Source organism: Pipra filicauda, unplaced genomic scaffold, assembly GCF_003945595.2.
Source record: "Pipra filicauda isolate LSUMZ 115617 unplaced genomic scaffold, ASM394559v2 scaffold244_size1468961_pilon, whole genome shotgun sequence".
In the NCBI taxonomy this organism is placed as follows: Eukaryota; Metazoa; Chordata; class Aves; order Passeriformes; family Pipridae; genus Pipra; species Pipra filicauda.
The window spans coordinates 496,233-519,258 of NW_024104359.1; the positions used below are offsets into that span (position 1 = coordinate 496,233).

At 42.7% G+C, this 23,026-nt stretch overlaps 1 protein-coding gene across 1 annotated transcript in view; it reads left to right on the forward strand.

Moving 5' to 3' along the window:
- MECOM (MDS1 and EVI1 complex locus) overlaps nucleotides 1-23,026 on the forward strand; it is a 333,598-nt gene that overhangs the window by 306,829 nt on the left and 3,743 nt on the right. The window contains exons 8-14 of the mRNA XM_027733289.2: nucleotides 1,896-3,258; nucleotides 5,431-5,518; nucleotides 8,418-8,444; nucleotides 15,572-15,738; nucleotides 17,108-17,185; nucleotides 18,962-19,131; nucleotides 20,233-20,377. Coding sequence (XP_027589090.1) covers nucleotides 1,896-3,258; nucleotides 5,431-5,518; nucleotides 8,418-8,444; nucleotides 15,572-15,738; nucleotides 17,108-17,185; nucleotides 18,962-19,131; nucleotides 20,233-20,377 — 2,038 coding nt within the window. The remainder of the gene's footprint in view (nucleotides 1-1,895; nucleotides 3,259-5,430; nucleotides 5,519-8,417; nucleotides 8,445-15,571; nucleotides 15,739-17,107; nucleotides 17,186-18,961; nucleotides 19,132-20,232; nucleotides 20,378-23,026) is intronic.

Here is a 23,026-nt window from a genome sequence, read left to right on the forward strand (position 1 = left end):
TTGTCCCGGGGATGTCAGTGGGATGTGAGCAGGGAAAACGGGTGGATGGGGCAGGATCGGGCCGTGGAACAATAGGAGCATTGTTGCTGAGATATGGAGCAGCCTCCTGAAGAGGTAAACAGTTAAGGGATGACAACAAGTGGTCAGGTTTCTCAAGGGCAGAGATTCGGAGGAGCAGGAAGGCTAGTGCGGCCCCGGTGCGAGTGGAAGTTAGAGGACGTGATTGCAGTTCATGGGAACCAAGAGTGCAGGATGAGATACATTCAATTCAGTTTCCTCTGCGGGCCTAAAATAGAGCCATTGTAAATTATGTCAGACTGTCTCAAATCATGAAAATGATTGTTAAAAAGCCCTCAGAATACACAATGTGTATTGTTGCACGGCTTTGATGTGTGAAAGATGAGAGTTTATGATATAACACAAATTAAATAAAAATAAAACGGCCACATGCTTTTTCCTGGCTGGGAAAAAAAAAAAAAAGATTTATTGCAGAGGGATAACACTGGTTGCTGATAATGCTGCTGCCTTGTTTTTAAACAGCTGTTAGAAGCAAGGTAGTGCAGAGGTACAGACAAATTTCAGCATAATGAAGAGCGCAAGACTCAGACTTGCCCAATGCTCCTGCTTATCCAAAGGATGCCAAAAGGGGACATAAAAAGGCACTGGGGAGCTGAGCATTACCCTCCTCCAAACCCCACTTTGACTTATAACTTAGTTGTTGCCCCAGTTTGCTCCCTAAGCTTCGTAGCAGCCAGAAAATCAGGAACGTGCAGAATCTTGTTTGGATCAGTGACGTGATGGTGATGGGCTCTTCGTAGTGTCTCACTCTGTACCACCAGGAGCACTTCCAGCCTCCTGCTACTGCTAATGGTTACTGGAAGCTGTGCTGAGTGTCACAGGCTAGATCAGGTCTGTGTTCCCAAGGTAGATCTGCTCCCCTCTGTGGTCCCAGGCTCTCTCCAAGTGCTGCTTTTGTGAGGCTGAAACTATTTCTTATTCCAGAGGAGTTTGAAAGGAAATCCACTGGGCTCTTACTGAGCATCAGACGTGCAAATAAATACAGCTTCATTCTTAAATTAAATTTTTTTCTAAATGCAGTGTATTTTGTCATGTGCAAGAGGCAAATAAGCAATGTTATGACTAGTAAAGTTATTAAGATGTGGGATTTAGAGTTACAGCATCACAGGCACCTGTAAGGGCTATGCTTTACACAAATAGAAATGTTTTGGACATATGAGAGTACTAGGCTGAGATTACTCAGGCACTAGCCTGGACTTCCATGAGATTAAATTTTTAATTGTAAGTGGAAAAAAGTGTTGTTTGTTATCAAGATTATACCTGGAAATACCTTGTTGTCTCCTCCTTCACCTCTTTCCTATCCTTGTGGTCTTACAGACTGAAAGCTCTGTGAGGCAGCTCCATCTCTGTCTAGTCCTGCAAATATTTATTTTAATGACTAATTTCCACATGGGAATAGTGACATGAATGGATGTCATTTGAAGACACCTGTGCTCTCACACAGGAGTACTGTGGGTTCATACAGGGTCACAGCACCGTGGCTCTTGGTGGGGCTCTGGGGGCTGATGCAACATGGAATAACAGTACTGACTGTGCAACACTGTGCAATGCAAAGAGCAAACGAGGAGAGTGTGTCTTTTAGTGATTCCAGACCTTTTCTGGTTTGTTGGAGCGGGTTTTGATTCTGTCTTTAGACGTTTGTCTGCCTTGCTTTGGAGGGTACAAGTAGCTTTTGTACATTTGTGCACCCAAACTTCTCCCTGTGGCTTCCTCGTTGACATTTGGTGGGTAAAAAAATGGTGTTATTTGCACAATTTTGGGGGTGGGGGCAATTACCATAAAGCCTGAGATGTGTTGTTGTTGTTGTTTACATACAGGTGAGGTCTGCCATAAATCCTATACTCAGTTTTCAAACCTTTGTCGTCATAAGCGCATGCATGCTGATTGCAGAACCCAAATCAAGTGCAAAGACTGTGGACAAATGTTCAGCACTACGTCTTCCTTAAATAAACACAGGAGATTTTGTGAGGGCAAGAACCATTTTGCAGCAGGAGGATTTTTTGGCCAAGGCATTTCTCTTCCTGGAACCCCAGCTATGGATAAAACGTCCATGGTTAATATGAATCATGCAAATCCGGGCCTTGCTGACTATTTTGGAGCCAATAGGCATCCTGCTGGTCTTACCTTTCCAACAGCTCCTGGATTTTCTTTTAGCTTCCCCGGTCTGTTTCCTTCAGGCTTGTACCACAGGCCACCTTTGCTACCTACTAGTTCTCCTGTTAAAGGACTTCCAAGCGCAGATCAGACAAACAAAAGCCAAAGTCCCCTCATGACAAATCCTCAGATACTGCCAGCCACCCAGGATATTTTGAAGGCACTAAATAAACAACCACCAGTAGGGGAGAATAAGCCAGTGGAGCTTCAACCAGAAGGGTCCTCTGAAGAGAGGCCGCATGAGAAACTCAGTGACCAGTCAGAGAGTAGTGACCTTGACCTTGACGATGTCAGTACCCCCAGTGGCAGTGACCTGGAAACCACCTCGGGCTCTGATCTGGAAAGTGACATTGAAAGTGAGAAAGAGAAATTTAAAGAAAATGGTAAAATGTTCAAAGACAAAGTAAGCTCTCTGCAGAGCCTGGCGTCAATAAATAATAAGAAAGACCACAGCAATCATTCCATTTTCTCACCATCCTTAGAGGAGCAGACTGCGGTGTCAGGAGCGGTGAATGATTCTATAAAGGCTATTGCTTCTATTGCTGAAAAGTACTTTGGTTCAACAGGACTTGTGGGGCTGCAAGACAAAAAAGTCGGAGCCTTACCTTACCCTTCCATGTTTCCCCTCCCGTTTTTTCCAGCATTCTCTCAATCAATGTATCCATTTCCTGATAGAGACTTGAGACCGTTACCCTTGAAAGTGGAGCCCCAATCACCCAGTGAAATAAAGAAGATCCCAAAGGGAAGCTCTGAGTCTCCCTTTGACCTCACCATAAAGCGTAAGGAGGAGAAGCCACTTACTCCCATACCCTCAAAGCCAGCAGCCCCCTGTGCAGCCAGCCAGGACCAGCCGCTGGATCTCAGCATGGGCAGCCGAAGTCGAGCCAGCAGCACAAAACAAGCCGAGCCTCGGAAGAACCACGTCTTTGGAGAGAAGAAGGGGGGAGACCTCGAGCAAAGGAAAGCTTCAGAGTCCTCTTTGCAGCACGCCAGGCCCACCCCATTCTTTATGGATCCCATTTACAGGTAACAGACCGTCTGCTGCCTTTCAGCATCCTTTGGGACAGGCAGCCAGGGCCACAACCCCGTCCCCCTCCCAGTGTCCCTGGAGGCACTATCCCACTGTGGGGGCATGGGGGGGTGGTCCAGGCTGCATTTTGACCTGCACATCCCACCTCACATCCCAGCTGTTCCCACCCAGCCCCAGGGCTGGTAATGCTGCAATTAACAAGTCTTTGTGACTGCCCTCATTGGAGCCATGAGTCATTAGTTTAGCCTGCATAGCTTGATATGCAGAAGCTGAATATATTCTCTTACCCATAAATTAATTGGCATCAGTGTTGACTATTTGTATATTTGCTGTGTATTTGACATAACTGGTTTGCCTGAAATTCTTTTTTTCCCCAAAATGCTGCCCACTCTGGCTTCCCCTGGATTTGGCAGTGCATCTCCCCAGGGTGCCTGTTGTACTCCACCTTGCCAGTTCCTCTTGAATTCAGTGGGAGTATCTCATAAGTACAACATTGGTCCTAAGGAATATTAAAAACATGGAAATTGAGAGTGATTTCTGCCCTTTTTTGCCATTATTTGAGTAGTGGGTTGATTTCTTCAGGCATTTCATTCATGGAATTGAAGGCACAGCGTCCTTGTGTGTATAAAGCCTCCCCAGTGGGCTACTTAATCATAGAGTTATCACAGAAAGACTTGGGTTGGAAGGGACCTTAAAGGTCATCTCCTTCCAACCCCCTGCCATGGGCAAGGACACCTTCCACTAGACCAGGTTGCTCAGAGCCCCATCCATGATCTACCTGGAATGATCTGCCATAGATCTGCCTGAAGTCAGTGGGAACCTCAGTGTTGGCTTTGACGCGTGAACAAGCAGACACTGTCAGTGAGCTGAGGTTTTAAAAACCAGTGGTAAAATCCAGACTTCCTGGTGTTTCCCAGTGGAGCTAAGATGGATCTCACTGGGATCTGAATTTCACCTGCATCCTCTGTACGTCAGCCCCCTTGCCCTTTCTGTAACCAGCCAAAGTCATGCATCTAAATTAGTTTAGAGAAATATTAGCCATAAAAATATTTGTAATATAAATGACTGATTTTACAGCCTATTGTTAAAAAAAGAAGGTTATTGCCGTGTAAATTACGTTAATTTATTACTTTATCTGATAAAGGAATGCTGTGGGCAAAGTTTTTGCAGAATGCTTGTGCATAAGACAGCAAGTCTGCATTATGAAGAAACAGGATATGATGCTATTTAGTGAGATGGTTTTATTTCATGCCAGATTGATATCTGTATTAGACCATAGGTTTTCTTTGCGTCATATTCATTTAAAATGCCTGAAGCAGCGGAAATAATGATCCGTCCTTTATGGCCCTGCATTACAAACTAATTAAATTGCATTACAAACTCCCTGCCCACAGCAGGGGGGTTGGAACTAGATGATCCTTAAGGCGCCTTCCAACCCAAACCATTCAGTGATTCTAATGAAATCTGTACAAGTTCTGGCAGCGTAGCACTAGGCCAGTTGTTACTGAGCCTTCCTTTTCCATGAGTTACATCTGCATGTGGACAACAGGATCTGTCCCTTAAACCATACACACCAATAACAAAAAAAGCAAAAACCCCAAATTCCCACACTGTTTCTGAATTATTCATGCTGTGTTTTGCTACCTGAATGCCCATGAGTGGATTGCAGTCTTTGCTACTGGCACCTCAGATTTGGTGTGTTTCCTACAAGCCCACCTTTCTCCCTCATGCACACGAGAGGGTTCCAGGGTGATGGCTGTGATGTCCTGCATGGGCAGGCGAGAATGGACCCATTGCTCAAGGCTCTGTTGCCTTGATCTCCTCTGAGTTGAGACCACACTCTGTTGTCTTATTTCTTTATAAAAGTACTCAGTAACTGATCATTGGTTCCTGTTATAATTATTACCAATCTTTTGTTCCCTGTTTATATAGGCTTATTCTGTATATAAATGGTATCATCTCCCTTTAATGAAGATCCACAGCCCCCCACCTCAGTAATGAGCTGTACCTGGGTATTGAGACTTGACTGTCCTCCCTTATCTTGTACCATTATCTCTAAGAAAAGAATTACTTGATGCATAATTGCCTATTTTAAACATGAGTAGCTGTATGATTACTATTATCTGAGACTGATTCATCACAAGCAAATCTAATTTTAACATTTACAGAGTAGAAAAAAGAAAGTTAACTGACCCACTGGAAGCTTTAAAAGAGAAATACTTGAGACCTTCCCCGGGATTCTTGTTTCATCCACAAGTAAGTATTTTGGGAATTTTAATGTTGTAAACAAGCCTGTTGATGCTTCAAAGCAGGTGCAGAGAAATGAATGCAGTCTTAGTCATTTTTGGATTTCCTAAAACACACAGTTTTTACTGGGCCATTGTGGTGGAAAAGCGTAAGCATTGTTCTGAGCTTCTTGATGTTTTGCAGATGAAACAACATGTTTTGATTATAGAGGAAGCCAGATCCGAACTACATGTATCTTTTAGAACCGTGTTCCTCCAAAACCACAGCGTAGCTACCAACACTGGCAGCTACTCGTGTCTTCTTCAGCACTCCTGTGCTCTGGGCGAGTAGAGCCAGTATTGACTACGAGGACTCAGTGCAGGTTCAAAGTAGGGCCAGCAAAACTGAGCATCCCAGTTGTCAAGCGATTTTATTATATTTAAGGACTCCCATAAAAGAGATAAAAACTTCCACCCAATGTTTTTCCAGTTTCATAATGCAAATGCTCCATCTTTTTTAGGCAGCTGTTGTGGGCTGTAGTGTGTGCAGTCACTGTGTAGGATCCCTGCTCCTCCATACCTGAAGATGTGCTGTGTGAGGGCTGCTCTCTTGTTCCTAGGCCACACTCCTGAATAACAAACACGTAGGAGGGTGTCTCTAAAATGGTGTAACAACTGCAATGTGTATGTAGTATAGGAAGAGGATCTGTGTGCAAATTACGTTGCTTTTCTCCACCGGCACCACAACCTCATTTTGTCTTCCTCCTCCTTGCTTAAGGAGATTTTGCTAAAAATTTGGGTTAAATCTTATACCTGAAATAAAATGCTCTGTGGTATCTGCAAATTTGAACCCTTGCTGACGCTGGGCTCTTTCATTTTAGTAATGGCAGCCTATTAACACATCTTGAATTTTAAGCACACAACCACGAGCTCCTGTCTCTGGTTCAGGTTCCTCTGAATTCTTGGGCAAAACACCCCATTAATCTGCCACCACTTGCTTTCTTTTTCCAATGAAGTCCTAAGTTGTTATGTCTTAAGTTATATGGAATATATTCTGAAGTATGGGACTTCTGGAGAACTGGGAAGAGCAGCTGATGGCATATATGGTTGTAGATGCACAAACATAATACTACTGCATGGCTGGAGAGTGCAGAAAAGCACCCTATTCTAATTTCAGTTTCCAAAGGAAGTGTCGGATCTAAGTATTGAAGTATTTAGTAGTATTTATGTGCTATAAATATTTACAGCACTATATAAGTATTTTTAAGCATTAAATAAGTATTTAAGGTGTATTAAAATTACTGAGAATTTATGTGCAAGATTTAATAGTAGCTCAACACTTCTTGCTGAGATTACCCTAAATAAGTTAAGTTTGCTTAAGTAGGAAAACAGCAAGTGAAAATTCCCATTTCATAGCAGATAGCACTAATGGACAAACAGGAGCTCAGTCCTCTTTGTGTCCCTGGTGTAAAACTAGACTGGTTCTTCTCCACTGAGTGACTTATTCTGTTAGAGCAGATAAGGGGCTGTAAATTATTTAAATGAGGGCATTTTAGGTACTGTGTTGATGAAAACCCCGGTATTATTTTGCTTAGTGCTCTCTAACTGTTCAGAAGGTGTAACTCGGTGTGGTTCAGTGAAGTTGGATTCAGGGGGCTCTGAAGGTGTCACAGGTCTGATGCCAGTGTTAGGTTGGGTGGTCAGTGGGTGGGACAGAGGCTCTTGGGGGAGAGTTCACTGTTGGGAGTTTGGCTGTGGTGGACAGGGAAGGAGCTGGATACTCTTCTGTGTAGTGACGGCCAACTGAGTTCCCTGGGGAACTGGGAGTCAGGCCAGGATGCCGTGGATGTGCAGGTGAAATGGAGACTTTGGGCATTTTCCCATTAATGGGCAGGATGTCTGGATTTCACCCTTCCTGTTTTTTCACAGAGGGTTGGTTAAACCTCTTGTTGGTGCCAGAGGAAGGTGCCAGTGCTGCCACCAAGTCCCTCAGTGTGAGGAGGAGGTGTCAGATGCCACCTCCTCATGGCAGGGCCAGCCCAGGTGGGGCAGAGCCAGCACCCTGTGGCAGGAGGGAGGGCTGGCTGTGCACCTGCCTTGCTGAACCCCCTCCTCCCCATTTCCCATTGTGCAGTTGAATAAAAAACCCACGGCAAAGCCTGGCTTCCATTTTATCACTCATCTGAGTGAGTGGGATAACCTCTTAAACATGGTGCGAGAGGGATCCATGCAAAGGTCAGCAGTGTAACAGGCACTCTTAGTACATTGTAAAAGAAAACTAAACCACCAGCACATGTCCTGTCAAAAAAGTAAATGCCAAAAGGTGCTCTCTTGCAAACTTTAATAGAAAGGAGCCTCCTGTTTGCAAAGGCAGAATCTGGCTTGGTATTTATAGAGGACTGGGGAATGGCAGAAAAGCTGTTTTTCCTTTATAGTCCTGTTCACCCCTATAAAAGCACAGGTGGGGAGTGCTCCACAAGTTTTCATTTTCTGCTGGCAGGACTTATCCATGTAAAATATCTCCGGAATTACTGTTTGTGTCCTACAAGCTTGTGTTTCTGTAGGTGAATTTATTTCTGAAAATTGCCATCTCGTGAGGAAGGAATTTCTTTTTTTTAACTGGGTAATATGGCAGCAGACAGATGCATCTTTTGAATAGGTTTCTGAAGTAGAGCTTAAAGACTTGAACCCTGTAGTCCTTATCCTGTCCCTACCTGGGCAAAATGAAAATTAGAAAATTTAATGGCATTTCACGATAATTTTTCATTACAAGGATTACATTTTTAGGAAGAGGACACCCCCCTGCAACAAATAATGCAGGATAACATTTTAATTAGTGTCTTTAAATAAAATCTTAGTAGGTAGATTGATTGCAATGAGGGTTCCAACGCAGGAATAATATGTTGTTTTTGTTTCAATTTTGCTCCCAGTTCCAATTGCCTGATCAAAGAATTTGGGTAAGTTCACTGCTTATATTTTTGATTTAATCACTGTGAGATAAATTGCATAAGAAAAATATAATATGAAAGATAACTTACCACTCAATTATGGACCATGCCACACTTTCCTACAGGGGTTGTAGCTATAGCAGATAAATATCCTCTTATGTCAAATTGGCTTTATTTTTACGTACCTGATCCTGCTGGTTTTATTTGGCAAAGGCAGTAGGAGCTTTACCTGGGTTTCAGAATGCAGTCTTTGTTTATATGTAACTGAAATTGTTCCCAGCCATTTCCTTCAGAGATTGCAGTGAAATTTTCAGGCTGAAATCTTGTTGGATTGCAATAGTTAATAAATATTTAATCTGCATTAAAATACAGACCCTCAGAGGACTTCATGTTTCTCTCTCCTTGACTTCAGTGGGAGTTAGTCACTTTAATAGTCACTTTAATAGCTTTGAAATTTGGAGCTTAATTGCTCATTGCGGTGCTTAAAGCAGAAATAAAACACCCGTTTATTTGCGGTGTTTAGGTCAAATTTGTCCTGTGTGTATACTTACATTGTCCCCCCTACACGAACAGGAATCGTGCTTTTAGTACTGTGGGATAAATTTGAGATCGCTCTTCTATTTTTATAAAACGTTATTTTTAATAGGTCTAAATTGTTCATGAAAAAAAAGAGAGAGAGCTACAGCAACTGCTTTTGCAGATGCAACTCAAATAACACCGTGTTCTGCTCTTGCGTTGCTGGCTCCTCAGCTGCAGCGCCGAACCCATAAATACTCGTCCCAGATTTTTCCCAACCTTTGGGCTTGGGAGGGGAGAGCTGGAGCCAGGCGGCTGCGGGTCCTGACTCACTCGCTCATCGCTCGCAGAGCGACGTGGACTCATTTCACAAGGCAAAGCCAGAATTTTGCAAAGTGAGCTCCGGGATCTTCGCGTGCTCCTCCCCACGTGCACGGGGCTGGTGTGGGAGCCCCCAGAGGTGCTGCCCCTGCAGATGAGCACTTAGCCCCGCTCTCCATTCCATGCCATCCATGGCACACTTGAAAAGCAGTGTATGTATGGCTTTGTGTACATATGGCTTTTAATCCCACTGTCTTCCTGTGCAGCCATGGTTTATGCAGCTGCAAGTGATGCACTGGGACCCTGAGCTGAAAGGAGCTGAGGCACTGAAGGACTCCTGTGAGCACCCATGGGTGCTGATGGAGCTCAGCAGGCAGGAGGTAGCATTAGATGCCAGACTGGGAGAGCACAAGAGCTGGTTTCCAAACATTGTCTTTGCTGTAGAGGGAATTCAATGTAAGACATGAAGGGACCATGGTAGAATTTGTGATTTGGCCCAGGCACCCTTAATGCTCTGCTCTCAGAAAAGTGGCTCATTTTGGGGATATTTGGGAATTTGAAAAACCAAGCGCAGTCTGTTCCTTCTGTCTGCTTTCCTTGACCTTGGCTTGGTCCTCAAATTTCCATCATCCTACTTCTTTTGTGAGTGTACAGCTCCTGGCCGTGCTCATGCTTTGAGCAGCTCCAGCAGAAATAGGTATTTAAAACATAAAGTGACTGAGCAGGATGCTGATTCATGGATGAATCTCCATCTTGGGAGATTTGAATATGTCACACAAGCCTTTCTATCTCAATTCCCAGTTGCATGTGCCATATATTTCAAGATTATTTGAGATTGTTTTTCACTGTTTGGCAGGAACCCTGTAGTACAAATCAATGGCCTACACCCTCTCTTGAATGGATCAGGATTTATTTGATCTGTGGACTCTTTTATCCCCTCCTGGTCCTGTCAGGAGAAGGTTGCTATAAGGAGGTTCTGTAATGATAGGCACCCATTATCTGCAATAGCTTTATGGAAAATCATTTAAAACAATTTTACAAATAAATGAAAAAGAACTTGGTGAGTGCATTTACAAAGTTTTTATTTTACTGCGCTTATTTTTAGGACTTGATCCATTCTGTTAGCTCAGCTAAATCCCCACCAATTGTATTCATACAAATAAAGTTATTCTGGAACCATACTGCAGATCAGCAGGAGTTTCTCGCTACTGCATCATAAAGTTCAGCCACATGTGATGGGTCTCTTGAACGTGAATATAGCTCAGCCAAGTTCCAGGACTGGATGTCCAAATACACCCAGTTCCAAGACAACAAATTCACAAGTTGTAGTTTTTAGAGGCAGCATTATAACTTGAGCTGGGGAGGGAGAAATCCTGAGCTTTAGTAGCTGGATTTTGAAGATTTCTCCAAATAACAGTAGTAAAAATAGAAAGCAAACACTTGATCAGTTTTTTTTCCCATGAGTTGCAGCCATAAAGTCAGTGTTTTTGTGATAGTAGCAATGAAGGAGTCGCGTTTGTGAAACATGAGGTCATGTAATTCATGACATTGTCTGCGAGATTATTCCATATCATCAGGTTATTCTTAAAAAGCAGCAACAGCGAACCTCTGCTTAATTTATGCCACTTTTTCTTTGGTTGGTTAATAAATTTTAAGACAAATGCTCCAGGCCCCTGCTGATGATATCTTGCCCATTGAAATGTTTATAAATACTTGTTTTAGCCGATTATGGTAATGTCTGCATTTTTGAGTCGGAACTGGGGAATTGTGACTGCACATTAGTTTGCGTCAGTCGGAGGTTAATAGCCTCTCAGGGAGCAGGAGGGAGGTGGGGGAAAGCTGCTTCCTTTTCCAGACATCTGGACACAGATAGAATCAACAACTCTTATATATGTAAATCAAAAGTTACTGTTCTATATAAAATACTGTCATTCACTGATCTCAGATTAGGAGCAGGCACGACTTGTCCATAAGGCAAGAGCTGTATGTAAAATATGTAATAGGATCTTCTCGCTCTCTACCTCCTCAGAGAGCTTTCTCCATGGACATGGCAATTACACTAATCCCATCTTCGGGGTCAAGCAGTGCCTCCCTCCCCATGCCCCGCTCAGGGATCGCCGCAGCCCTTGGGCACTTGGCTGGGGTGCAGACCCCCCGAAAGTGCTGGCTGGTGTCTTGAGCCACGTGTCTGCCTCCCTGGTGGTCCCCAGGGGCCATGCCTGGAGAGGTGAGGTGACCATGAGCACCCACCTAGCCTCCCAGGACAGATGCTGTCGCTAACAACTCGCTGCAGGAGTTTGGAGGATTGATGACCAGTAGCATCTCCATGGCCAACACAACCCCTACGGGGGCACGTCTTGCTTTGCCATCAGCAGTAATGGTGTTTTGAAGGAGGAAGAGGTACTTCAGTTGTGTTTCAGCTGAAAGAGGGAGTTCCACTGCAGAAGCAGGAAAGTCGTCTCCTGGGTTAATATTTAGTCATTAAAAAAAGAAGGCGAGGAAAAAGGGCAAGTATGAAGTAGTGATTTTTACAGTCATTGAAAATGATCAGTGAGTCCACCTTGGGGTGTCTTTGGGCTCTGAACTATGGCCTATGTCTGTAAATGCCATAGGAAGAAGGATGATCAGGAAAAGAGCAGAGTTTGTGACTGTTTACTGAGAATAGCCAAATCCAAAGCTGTCTGTGAAGATTTTGCAGAACAGTCAGAGAAAGCTGAGTCACCAGGATTAAAACAGCAATAAAACTCAATGTCAGTAAATACCCAGTAACACCGAGGGGAAAGTGTGACTCTTAACTCATGTCATTCAGGAAAAAGATCTTGAAGTTGATAGTTTTATGAAAATATCTTCTGAGTGCTTAGCAGAAAGAAATTGAAAACATTGTTATGTTATAATGCCTTCAGGTCTTAAATACAGCCAAAGTCCCCCTCAAAAAGGACATAGAATTAGAAAAGACACAGAAAAGTGCAACAATAGTGATCAGAGGTAGGGAACAGCTTCCATACAAAAAGAGACTAAATAGATTTTGATTTTTTCAGCTTGGAAAAAGATGCCTGAGGGAGCTGTGCCCCAGCTCCGTAGCCCATGAATGGTGAGCAGAACCTGAATGAGGAGTGGTTATTCATTAGTGTTAACAATAGCAAAAAAAAAAAAAAAAAAAGAGGTGCACACAGCTGCATTATCAGGAAAAAGCCTTGGTAGGAACAAAAACCAGTATCTTTTCATACGCACCTAATTAAATTGGTGAACTCTCTTTGACAAAAATATAAATAGGTTTGAAAAGGGCTTAGTCAAGTGAATGGGAGCAGCAGCAGCCGATGGCCATTTAACACCATAAGTGAGATGCAGCCTCCAGTTAGTGCTCATGTACCTCTCGATGCTGGAGCATGACAGGAGACACTGGGAAGAAGGTCTGTCCCTCCTGCACATCCCCTGGGGGCACTGCTTGGAACTGGGATACTGCCTTCCAGACGTGTGTGTCACAGGTTTAGAATTCCTGCTTGGTTTTGGTGCCTGAGCTGGTCCTTGATGAGACCAACCTCCAGATTTCATACTGCTTGGTTGGTATTTTGCAAGTAGGCTGATGAGCAGAGGCTGCCTGCTTGCACGTGAAGTGATGGAGAGCATGTTGTGGGTCTGTGCTGGCAAGATTTTCTGGGCTGGAAGACACCCCCACAGCCCAGGTGCTCATCTCATGATATGTATTTACATCCTGAAGGCTCTGAGCATGAACACACTCCAGGACTTGTTAAGAAACTGTCTCAGTTTTAGTTCTAGTGAGCCCTACCTCCAGCAGATAGCACCAGCTCTAATTATCTGACAGTGCCTCGTATCAGCAAAGCTGTGAGGCCAAACTCTTCCTGTTGGTGCTGGTCCAGTTCTTCAAAAACATAAATCATTCCAGGTAACTGCACAGATCAGGCTTTAGAAAAAAACAGACCAAAACACAATAGTCATTCCTATGGTGAGAAACGTATTTTTAGAAAGCGGTAATACTTTAAAATAATTGGAAGTGCTTGTGTTTCCTCTGGATGAGGGATTTAAGATTAGGTGCAGATTTCATACGTATTTTGGGACTGATGTAATCCTGGAGGCGGTGTTGGAGGTAGCACTGATCTGCATCGCTGTACATTAAAGGAGAATCAGTCTCAATTTCTCCTCTGTAAAATCCTGGAAATAAGAACTAAAAAAAAAAAAATCAGCATGACTAAACCATTTTAAATGTAAGGGGGAAAATAGTTGCTCTCATATATTACGGGGGGGGACCATGCGCATGAGAAATGGTGATCCAAAAATGATTTAAACCCACTAGCTAATGAAACGGACTTGAATATTAAATATACATAAATAAAACATTTATTATACTTCTCAATACCCTTATTATTCTTCACCATAAATATGTGCTTTCATAACCCATGCACTGTCTTGTCACTGCTAATCAGCCCGAAGGCCAAAGGGCATTTTTCATTCAAACCATTTCTTTTCAGCAACTGTAAAATAGACGAGTGAATTTGTGAGAGGGAACAATTAGAAGGAATTAAAGGCAGTGGAATGACTATTGTAAAAGCTTTAAGAATCAATTCTGACTAAAGGAAAAGATGGAGCCATATAAAAAGAAATATATGGTAATGTTGGGTTGTATGGGTTGATAATGACATCTCTGTGCCGAGATAGAATTACCTTCTCTCCCAACAGCATCATCATTACATATCTCACGCCTGTGATCAGTACATGTCAAAATCCTTCATATTGACAAATGTGCTGTCCACTTGCATCTGTGGAGAATGTTTTAGCAGCTGAGTGATTATGAATCAAACCCCAGAGCTTACAGCCCCTACTGCCTCGCAATGCTTTCACATTTGTTGCCTGACAAGTAAATGTATCTTGACTTCCCTCTGAGATTTTTTATTTTTTTCACCGTGTTTGATGAAAGACATTTGGCAAATTGGCGGTGGTACCCTGTACGTTGCAATTTGTACTCAGCATTAGGAATCTGAGCATGAAATGAGAGGGCAGGCTACAGGCTAAAGGGAAAAAAGCAACCCAGGCCAAAGGCAGAGCTAACCAGCCTGGAAATAGTCATTCCAGGAGATAAAAGTGTAATTCCGCCAATTAAAATAAAATTAAATAAACCCCAACAAATGTGCAATTCTTCCAATTAAAATTTCGATTTTCCAGCAGTCAGAGCAGTCTGTTATGGATTTTAAAGAATGGTTTGTGGAAGTGTTCCAGCTGAGAAGCGTTCAGCATCTTGTCTTTCATAAAATTTCCTTCTTCTTTACAAGCCAGATATTGTACAGGCTCATGCTGTGGTTTTTGTGCTCTGTAGGTGAGATCTTGGCATGCTTTCTTTTTGTTTGTTTGTGGTGTTATAAAGGGGTGGATGGTTACTCTCACCTCTCAGTAGGCTCAGCAGCATTCTTGAACTCTTCAAGTGGCAATATTTGAGGTTTTGGACTAATTTTTCATGGGCTGTTCCAGACACCTTAAAGGAAATAATTCTCCAGAAATTATTTAATCCCCACTCCCTGCAAATTACAGACAGCTAATCAAGGGTGGAGACATTCCAAAGCACAGAGGATTTACAAGCAACTAAAGACAGAGCAGGAATATTAAGAGGTAGTAGAAAAATAGGGTAGACATCTAACAGGTAATGTAAATACAGAGCACCAAACTCACCAAAACTTCATTTCTTATGAGTTTATCTCTTGGTCTTTGATTGTGATGGGCAAAAAAACTGACCTGAATGGTTGGTTGGATGTGGCTAAGGTATTGATGGAGCCTCTCTGGATCTGGCTTGTTGCAGCCCTTGGTTGAGCTACAGTGCTCATGAAGTTTCCTTTGCAGTATTGTCCTCTGCAAGTCCTTAAAGAAAACAGATGTAGGAATTCAATTATTGTTTCTGTTGATTTGGTCAAAATGGCCAGTGCTTTCAGTAGATGGGATGCAGAGACTCATAGGCACACACCCACAGAACACGACTGCAAAAACTAGAATTTTATAGAAGCTGGGACTTAAGAAGAAATGAACACTGGCCGATTCAGATGTTGTGTGGAAGCAGCTTTCCATTATAACAATTAGGACAGCACCCACTGTAGGTGGCAGTATTCCAAGTGGGACAACATCTTGGCCACAACCTCACTTAACGTAATTTTTGAGACTTCAGCTCTCCGTTGGCTATTTTTCCCCTGTTTCTTTTCACTTGTCAGTGTCTGCTCTCCGTATTTCGGGTTCCCGGTGAGAGCAGAAAGCCGCGGTGGTATTTGCCCTGACGGGTTCTGTGCTCCCTTCTCTTGCAGATGTCGGCTATAGAGAACATGGCCGAAAAGCTGGAGAGCTTTAGTGCCCTGAAGCCCGAGGCCAGCGAGCTGATCCAGTCGGTGCCATCCATGTTCAACTTCCGCGCGCCGCCGAGCGCCCTTCCCGAGACCCTGCTGCGCAAGGGCAAGGAGCGCTACACCTGCAGGTAAATCTGCTCCCCAAAAATCCCCCGCCCAGGGGGTCTCTGACAGGGACAACGTTGAGACTTTTCAGCGCTCTCTGTGCCCAACAAAACACGAAAAGCCTTTTTCCTTTGCGGTTCTTATTTATTAAATTATGGGTGTTACGAAACAAAGAGTTTTCCCTGTATCATACCGGTTTGATAAATGAGGTGGAAACTATTATATAAACAATCCTTTTTTTTCCAGATTTTCTCATCGCTTTCATATATGAAAGTGCGCTTTCATTATTGATTTTTTTGATCATAAACTACAGACGTGTTTTCTCTCAGGCTTCTGGTTTTAATATCCAAAGGGATCGGTGATAAAATACATGACTTATTAGGACTCATGTGTACAGACTTAAAAAAAAAAAAAACAATCCACAATGAAGATAGTCATTGAACGTGCACCCAAAATGAATGGGAGCTTTGTCAAGGAGAGTGGAATTGGGCTGTGTGGGTATTTTGAAGGCTTATACATCACGTTGTGGAAAAATAAATGGGATGGTAAAAGTGAGGGGATGCAATCTTCAAAGTCATCACGTGGAGCAACCACCACCCTCATTCACCTAAAAGTGTGCTGTGTGTGCTCTGTCCCCATGAAAAAATGGGCTCAATGTCCTTAACAGAATGGGCCAATTATAAACTGAATATTAATATTTTACTTGAACAAAGGGGGAGAACTCCAGGATAATTATTTTTTTTGGCCATTATTTTTCCTGTGACATATTATTGAGTTTGGAGAATGGTTTTTCAATTGCATTATTTAGGTCTCTATATCATCTCCAGAATGTGCAGGTGTTTGACACTGGCATATCGGTTTATCTGATCTTTTTGAAAACATGTCACCTTCTTTCAAGACATGTTGTTATAGAAACATACCTTGATGGATTAGGTCTTTGAGTCTTGTCTGCTCTGATCCTATTCAATGCACAGAACGATGTCACGTTTGCTGACACGTAGAATTGGTTGAAAGGTTTGAAATTTGCTTACATGGAGGCAGAAATCCAAGGCTTTAATAGCAGATTCTCTTGATTCCAAATCTGAATGAGGCTGATAATCACCTAGTGAGCTTAGAAACTTGGGGTGATCTTTAAAATCGGTGTGTTTTCGTATATCCCTCCCTTATGCACAAGCAAAGCTGATTGGTACCAACAGTTCCAGTCCCATTCTCATGTGTGTGTGTCAATCCCTTACTTTTGCTGAATGCTTTTATTAGGATGTTGTTGCACCAAAGCAGTGCCAATAGTACCATATATTAATGATTCCATTTGGGCTGTGCAGCCAGTGCAGCTCAAACTGGGACAAAGCCATTGAGGGTTGTGTTCTCTTATCAAACCTTCTCTTATCACAGATACTGTGGCAAGATTTTCCCAAGATCTGCAAACCTGACACGTCACCTGAGGACGCACACTGGAGAGCAGCCCTATAGGTACCACGACTCCTCACCCTTGTCTGTGCTGTTGTCAAGTGATCTTTAAGGTCCCTTCCGGCCCAAAGTCTTCCAGGATTCTCTGAATAAAGCCAAGGAACGGGTGTTCAACATCCTTTCTTGGCCAGCTCCAGCCATTCCTTCTTAGCATTAATGACCCACCGTTGCATTTTGGTCTCTTTGTGCGTTCTATGCTGATACTCAGTGTTGGAGCTGCATGAAGGGGGAGTTTTTTGGTCCTAGTTAGTGAAATTCTTTTGGCTGAGGCAGCTCCCCAGCACTGTCCACAAGTTCTGCCTTTGCTGGAGGGATGACTGGCACTGCTGAAGCAGTGTGATTGAAATGATGTCCAGTAGGGCTCATGGGCATATTTTCTCTTGCAAAAATGTTTTTTCTTAAAGTTCTGCGGTGTTACTTGCAACCTGAAGTTGGGTGATTTGTCAGTCATCTGATTTCTGAAAGGTCCCAGTTGCAAAGGCGTTACTGTATTTATTTGTTTCCTGCCTAATCTGGATCCTTTCTGAGGTCTGCTTAGCCAAAAACCCGTGTGGGTGTACTCTCCTGTTGATAAGAATATGTGTGTGATACTGAATCCAGGACAGTCAGATGCAGAAATGTGTATAGAAGCTTCACCTTATTGAAAATGAAAGACTAATTTAAACTGGAAAGAAGCCAGTTCATGTTCCAGTAAAACAAATGCACAGATTTCTGCATTTTATGAGCTGTAAAGAGCAGAGTAAGCTCATTGTTTGTGAGGAAACAATATGTTTTTTTGCCTCTAGTCTCTTTGGGAAATGAGATTCACATCTGATTTTATTGAAGGAAAGTCTTGATGCATGTTAAACCCGTCCACTGCATAAAAGCCACAAGCAATTAGTAGCATAATGGACGATTTCAGCACTAAAAAAAATTTGACATCATTGACAAGCGTAAGAGAGGCACGGGAGAAGTAAAAGATTGAAAAAGTAAAGTGGTGAAGACTGTTGGCTACTTGCCAGCCAGAGAATTTGGAATAGTTATAGTATGACTTAGTAATGGCTTAAAGAGCAATACAGTAAAGGCTTTAGGGACTCCAAATCGCTACAGAGTATGAAAATTGATGCCTCTGGTACCAGAGTGATAGACTAAACTACTCACATTGGCACGGTATTAAAGGTTGGGATTGTTTATTGCTGGTTTTTGCAAGATAACCAAATTTCCTCTGGGATTAGCAATCGAGCAAGCTAATTCCTCAAGAAAAGATTTAATCACACAGCATAATTTAGAATAGGAAAAGAAATAACCCTTTTTACCTTATTTGAGCATTAGAAGAGATCTGTTTCATGTTTTTTCCAAAAGTGTTTAATTGTATTGTATTGGCAGCACATGAAACAATGGAGTTATTGCTCTACTGTTTTCAAACTTCCCAACTTTGCGTGCAACAGTTTTAAAAACATGGGACTCAATTACCATAGCTAATTTGATACCATTAACTCTGAAATATTATGCTTATTCCTAAAGGCAGTATTTAAAATATGAAGTCTAATGTGAATTAAAGCTGAAAAACCAACCACAGAAATGAAGTGTCCATTCCAAGAGCACAGCTCTCCAGTTATACAGCCAAAATTTGTCTTTATTTCAGGGAGGATTGTGCCTCAGTAGGGACCAAGGAACTGCTGTTGGCTACTGAGACTGAGCCCAGGAGGTGCTTCATGTCTCTTAGGACAAATTTTACATTTCCAGCTACTAACAAACCCTTTTCTACCGACTTGTTTTGTTTTGGTTTTTTTTTTGCAGATGCAAATACTGTGACAGATCCTTTAGCATATCCTCTAACCTGCAGAGACATGTGCGTAACATCCACAATAAAGAGAAGCCATTCAAGTGTCACTTGTGTGACAGGTGTTTTGGTCAACAAACCAATCTTGACAGACATCTAAAGAAGCACGAGAACGGGAACATGTCTGGTATGTGTGTCTCTTCCCTCCCCAGCTTGCCCTGTGTGCCATGTCCAGGGGCTGCACGTTCACTGTCAGTGCTGCTGGGTGTCAGTAGGCACACGCGGCTCCGCGCTGCCTGCTCTGATGAGGGGGGGGTTGTTGGAAAATATGTAAGTGCCTAAGCTCTGCTGACATTTAAAGTGCTTTGAAAATACCAGCATAAACTCTCCCCTTGTATAACTTCAGACCACTGGATGATGTCTTTTCTTTTGGTTTTAATTAAGCCGACCATAGCGTTTTGAGAACAGACTGGGAAAATTGGTTTAATCCCGTCGCCGCAATCACTTGGCTCTCCATGGGAGTCCTAGATTTAGAGTCTCAAGGGGCACTCTAAAAGATTTTCTTGGCACCTTCTAAAATATTCCCACTGTCAGGAGCTGAAAAGTGCTGGCTATTATGGAGGTAATGGTGCCTCTCAAGGCCCAGAGCAGGTCGGTCACCACACAGCAGCAGCAAAGGCAGTGGCAGGGAGAGGATGTCATTGCTCTGGTTTGGGTATCTGCAGCATTTAATGAAAACCTCTCTGCAGTCCTTCCAGTCTGCATTTCCCCTCACTGGAAACAACCAGGTGCAGGCAGTGAATCCAGAGCTGTCTTTTCCCCAATGCTCAGAGAAAGACGTCTGTCACTGCTCTCTCAGTGCTAATGAACCTGGGTGATTATGTCAGTGGCTGCTCCATATTATAAGCAAATCTGCATAATTAGTAGCTTAAATGACGTTCTGTTTGCTCAATTCAGCCATTGGTCTAACAAAGACAGTTACTGACAGTCCTTGAATCACAAGGGACAGGAGAGATGTTGAAATAGATACTTGGCAAAAGCGATTATAAACCATGGAAATGGCACCCAGAATGCAACCAGTCATTTTGGCTGGAAACCACCTCTGCCCTTGGGTAATATACTTCCCTTCTAATTGCTGGTTTTATGGCCAAAAGCTGATAGATCACTATGACCAACTTTTTCTGGCTCTCACCCATTTTAACCATAGTTTCAATTTCATTTTGATTTAAATAGTTAAATACAGAAAATATAATAGACCAGCAACAGAAGTCATGTGTTTTGTTTTAAGGTACTGCAACATCTTCACCTCACTCAGAACTGGAAAGCACAGGGGCAATCCTTGATGACAAGGAAGACTCCTACTTCACAGAAATTAGGAATTTTATTGGAAACAGCAACCACAACAACCAGTCCCCCCGAAACTCAGAGGAGAGGTGAGTTGTGTCTGATCTGCATTCAAAAGGTGCCACTGCTCCTTTTCCAGTTTTGCAGACTAAACCTGATTTCTCACTTTTGATGACGTCTGGAGCCAGAGTTATTTTAGAATCTGGTTGCTTCAGTGGTCATATTGGTGTCTTGTGGAAAGAAATGTGTCGGTTCTCTCCCCATCATGCATGAAGATATTCCAGGTGGCAGATGCTGGACGGAAGGTTCTGTCTGTGAACACATTTCTCCTTGTATCAGGAGCTCTCCGTTTCAGGTTCCCATCGTTCACTTGAGTCTGTTGGAAAATTCCTTCACTTTACAATCGCGGCAGAACAGGTGAATTCGACATCCTGTGGCTAAATGTATGGAGCCTCAGGATTTAAGTGCAATATAAATGTGTAATTAATAAAGTAGACTAAGCTAAATTCTTGGGTCAAATGAAAGGTTGTTACTGAAAGTCCTTTCCCGTAAGTAACTCAATCCCAAGAAAGATGCTGACTAGCCAAAAGCCCGTGAGGCTGTGGGTAGGCGTTGGTAGTCCACAGTGCTCCAGCATGTGAGAGAATTTTTTTCTACCAAGATTTATTAAGTATATGGGTGTTTGAATTCTTCTGAACTAACAGAAGAGAGACCACCTCTAAATATTTTCAGCTAATAAAAGTACAGCTAAGCAGAAAAGGCTGTGGGATGGATACACACATGAGCCCCACATATTTCTTTGGGATTGGTGTTGCATTATGCATTATTTGCCCTTTTGAATTGGCATTTCATTATCAACATCAAAAAATTCTTACTGTTGGTGACAAACTTCGCTGTCTTCTCAATTTCCACATGCCTTTGTGAAGGGATAAAAATGGTGGACATAACACAATTTCCACAAAAGTATTGGATTAAGTGATTATATGCATATTCAAATTTCATTCCATCTTGATTGGCAATGAGGGTTTGGGATTTTTTTCCTCGCACATCTGGTCTCAACATGTCCTCCGACAGGAAGTCAGCAAAGTGGAAAGGTTGCTGGGTTGTGCAGTGTTTCCTTTCTAAATTTGGCACTTCAGACTGCTCTTGACGGATATTTTATCCCTGGCAAATTGCTGCATTTGAAAGCATAATTAGAGAATCTGTTTTCTTAATCACATGGCTTTTGTTACTTTGGTTGTAGTCCATCTCCCTTTCATTTCTAGCAGCCTCAATTGAGCATAACAAGCAAGTTGGCAGCCCAAACTGTGCTCAACAATTTCTTATTTCTGCCTATTTAAATAAAAGATGATAAAGAGATATTGCTCTGATGATCTTAGAGGGGGGTGGCTGCTTCAGCTCTCCCTGCTCTGCACAACCTCAGATTTTTTGATAGTGCTATAAAGACAGACCATTCCCTAGAGCACTTTTTTAAGTGCAGTACTAAACTCATGACAATCAGTTGGAATTTGCTCGGAAAACAGATAAAACTCTGTTATGTTTAGGAAGGCGATGCTGTTGTGTAAGAAACCAGCTTTGCTTGCGTACACTCCTCAGAAAGTCCGTATGTTGCAGCAGCAAGTCACACATTAAAACCCAACCAGGCTGGAAGGGCTCATCTTATCTTGCTCCAGCTTTTCGTGTATCCTGCATTGTTCCACACAGTTTGAAGCACACGGAATCTGAAGCAAACTTCGTGCCGACAATAACGTTTCCATTTTTGTAACTGTATTCCTGGAAGAGTTAAGGACCTTTTGCACAATGAGAACAATAGATGAATCAAGGCCTCTGTGCTACATAATGTGGCAGAGCAGATAGACTGGTAGCATGAATTTGGGGGGCTCCACCGAGTGCAGCCTGTTCACACCACGAGTACCTCTGGATGGGCGTTTGTTGACGTGGTGGTGCCGAGTTTCTTTAGCTCCCATTTAATGTGGTGGATGCAATGCAGCTCCGGATGCTCCAAACCCTACAGGATTGCGACCATTACCAAACGAGCCCCTACTTCAGCGTGGGTATTATGTCCTTGATAAAAATCCCATAGGAAGTAGTTAAGAGAAGTCATTGTCTGAAAGCAAAGGACAGCGTAATTACAGCGCGTAGGCCAAATGGTTTTCCGTGTGTGTATTGCTGCAATTACTCATTTAGTAAGAATAAATGCACTTAAAATGCTATATGACCTTTCTTTTCATTACTTCTTGCCCTTCAAATCAGTTCATAATCTGGTTCAGCATGGAGGAATATTTCAGGCCACTCTTCAGGTCTTCAGCTCAAGTCCCTTAGGTTCCCATGTGTGAAATCCATACGTTCAGTGAAGCAGTATGGCTTCCAAATGGGTGGTAGCGTGCAAAATTAATTATGCATGTAATTTTGACTTTAAAACTCTGAATGTGGTATTGGATGTCATTTTTTTTAAAAATGCCGGATCTGATTTTCAGCGTTTCTTGGCCCCTACAGCTCCTGTTAAAAGGCAGTGAGTTGTTTTGCCCAGACTACATGTATGATTGGAAACATGAGACGAAATAATGCGTGAGAAAATTTGGAATGGATATCTGAACATACCTCTGCTTGAACAGTAGTTTTAGCAGGGTAACAGGAAAATCCCATGCTGATGGTGCTGTAATGTCTCACTGATTTTTGAGTGGAATTTTCTCCAGTGCTGCCTGAATGTCTGAAGCCAAACAAGATAAAAAATACAG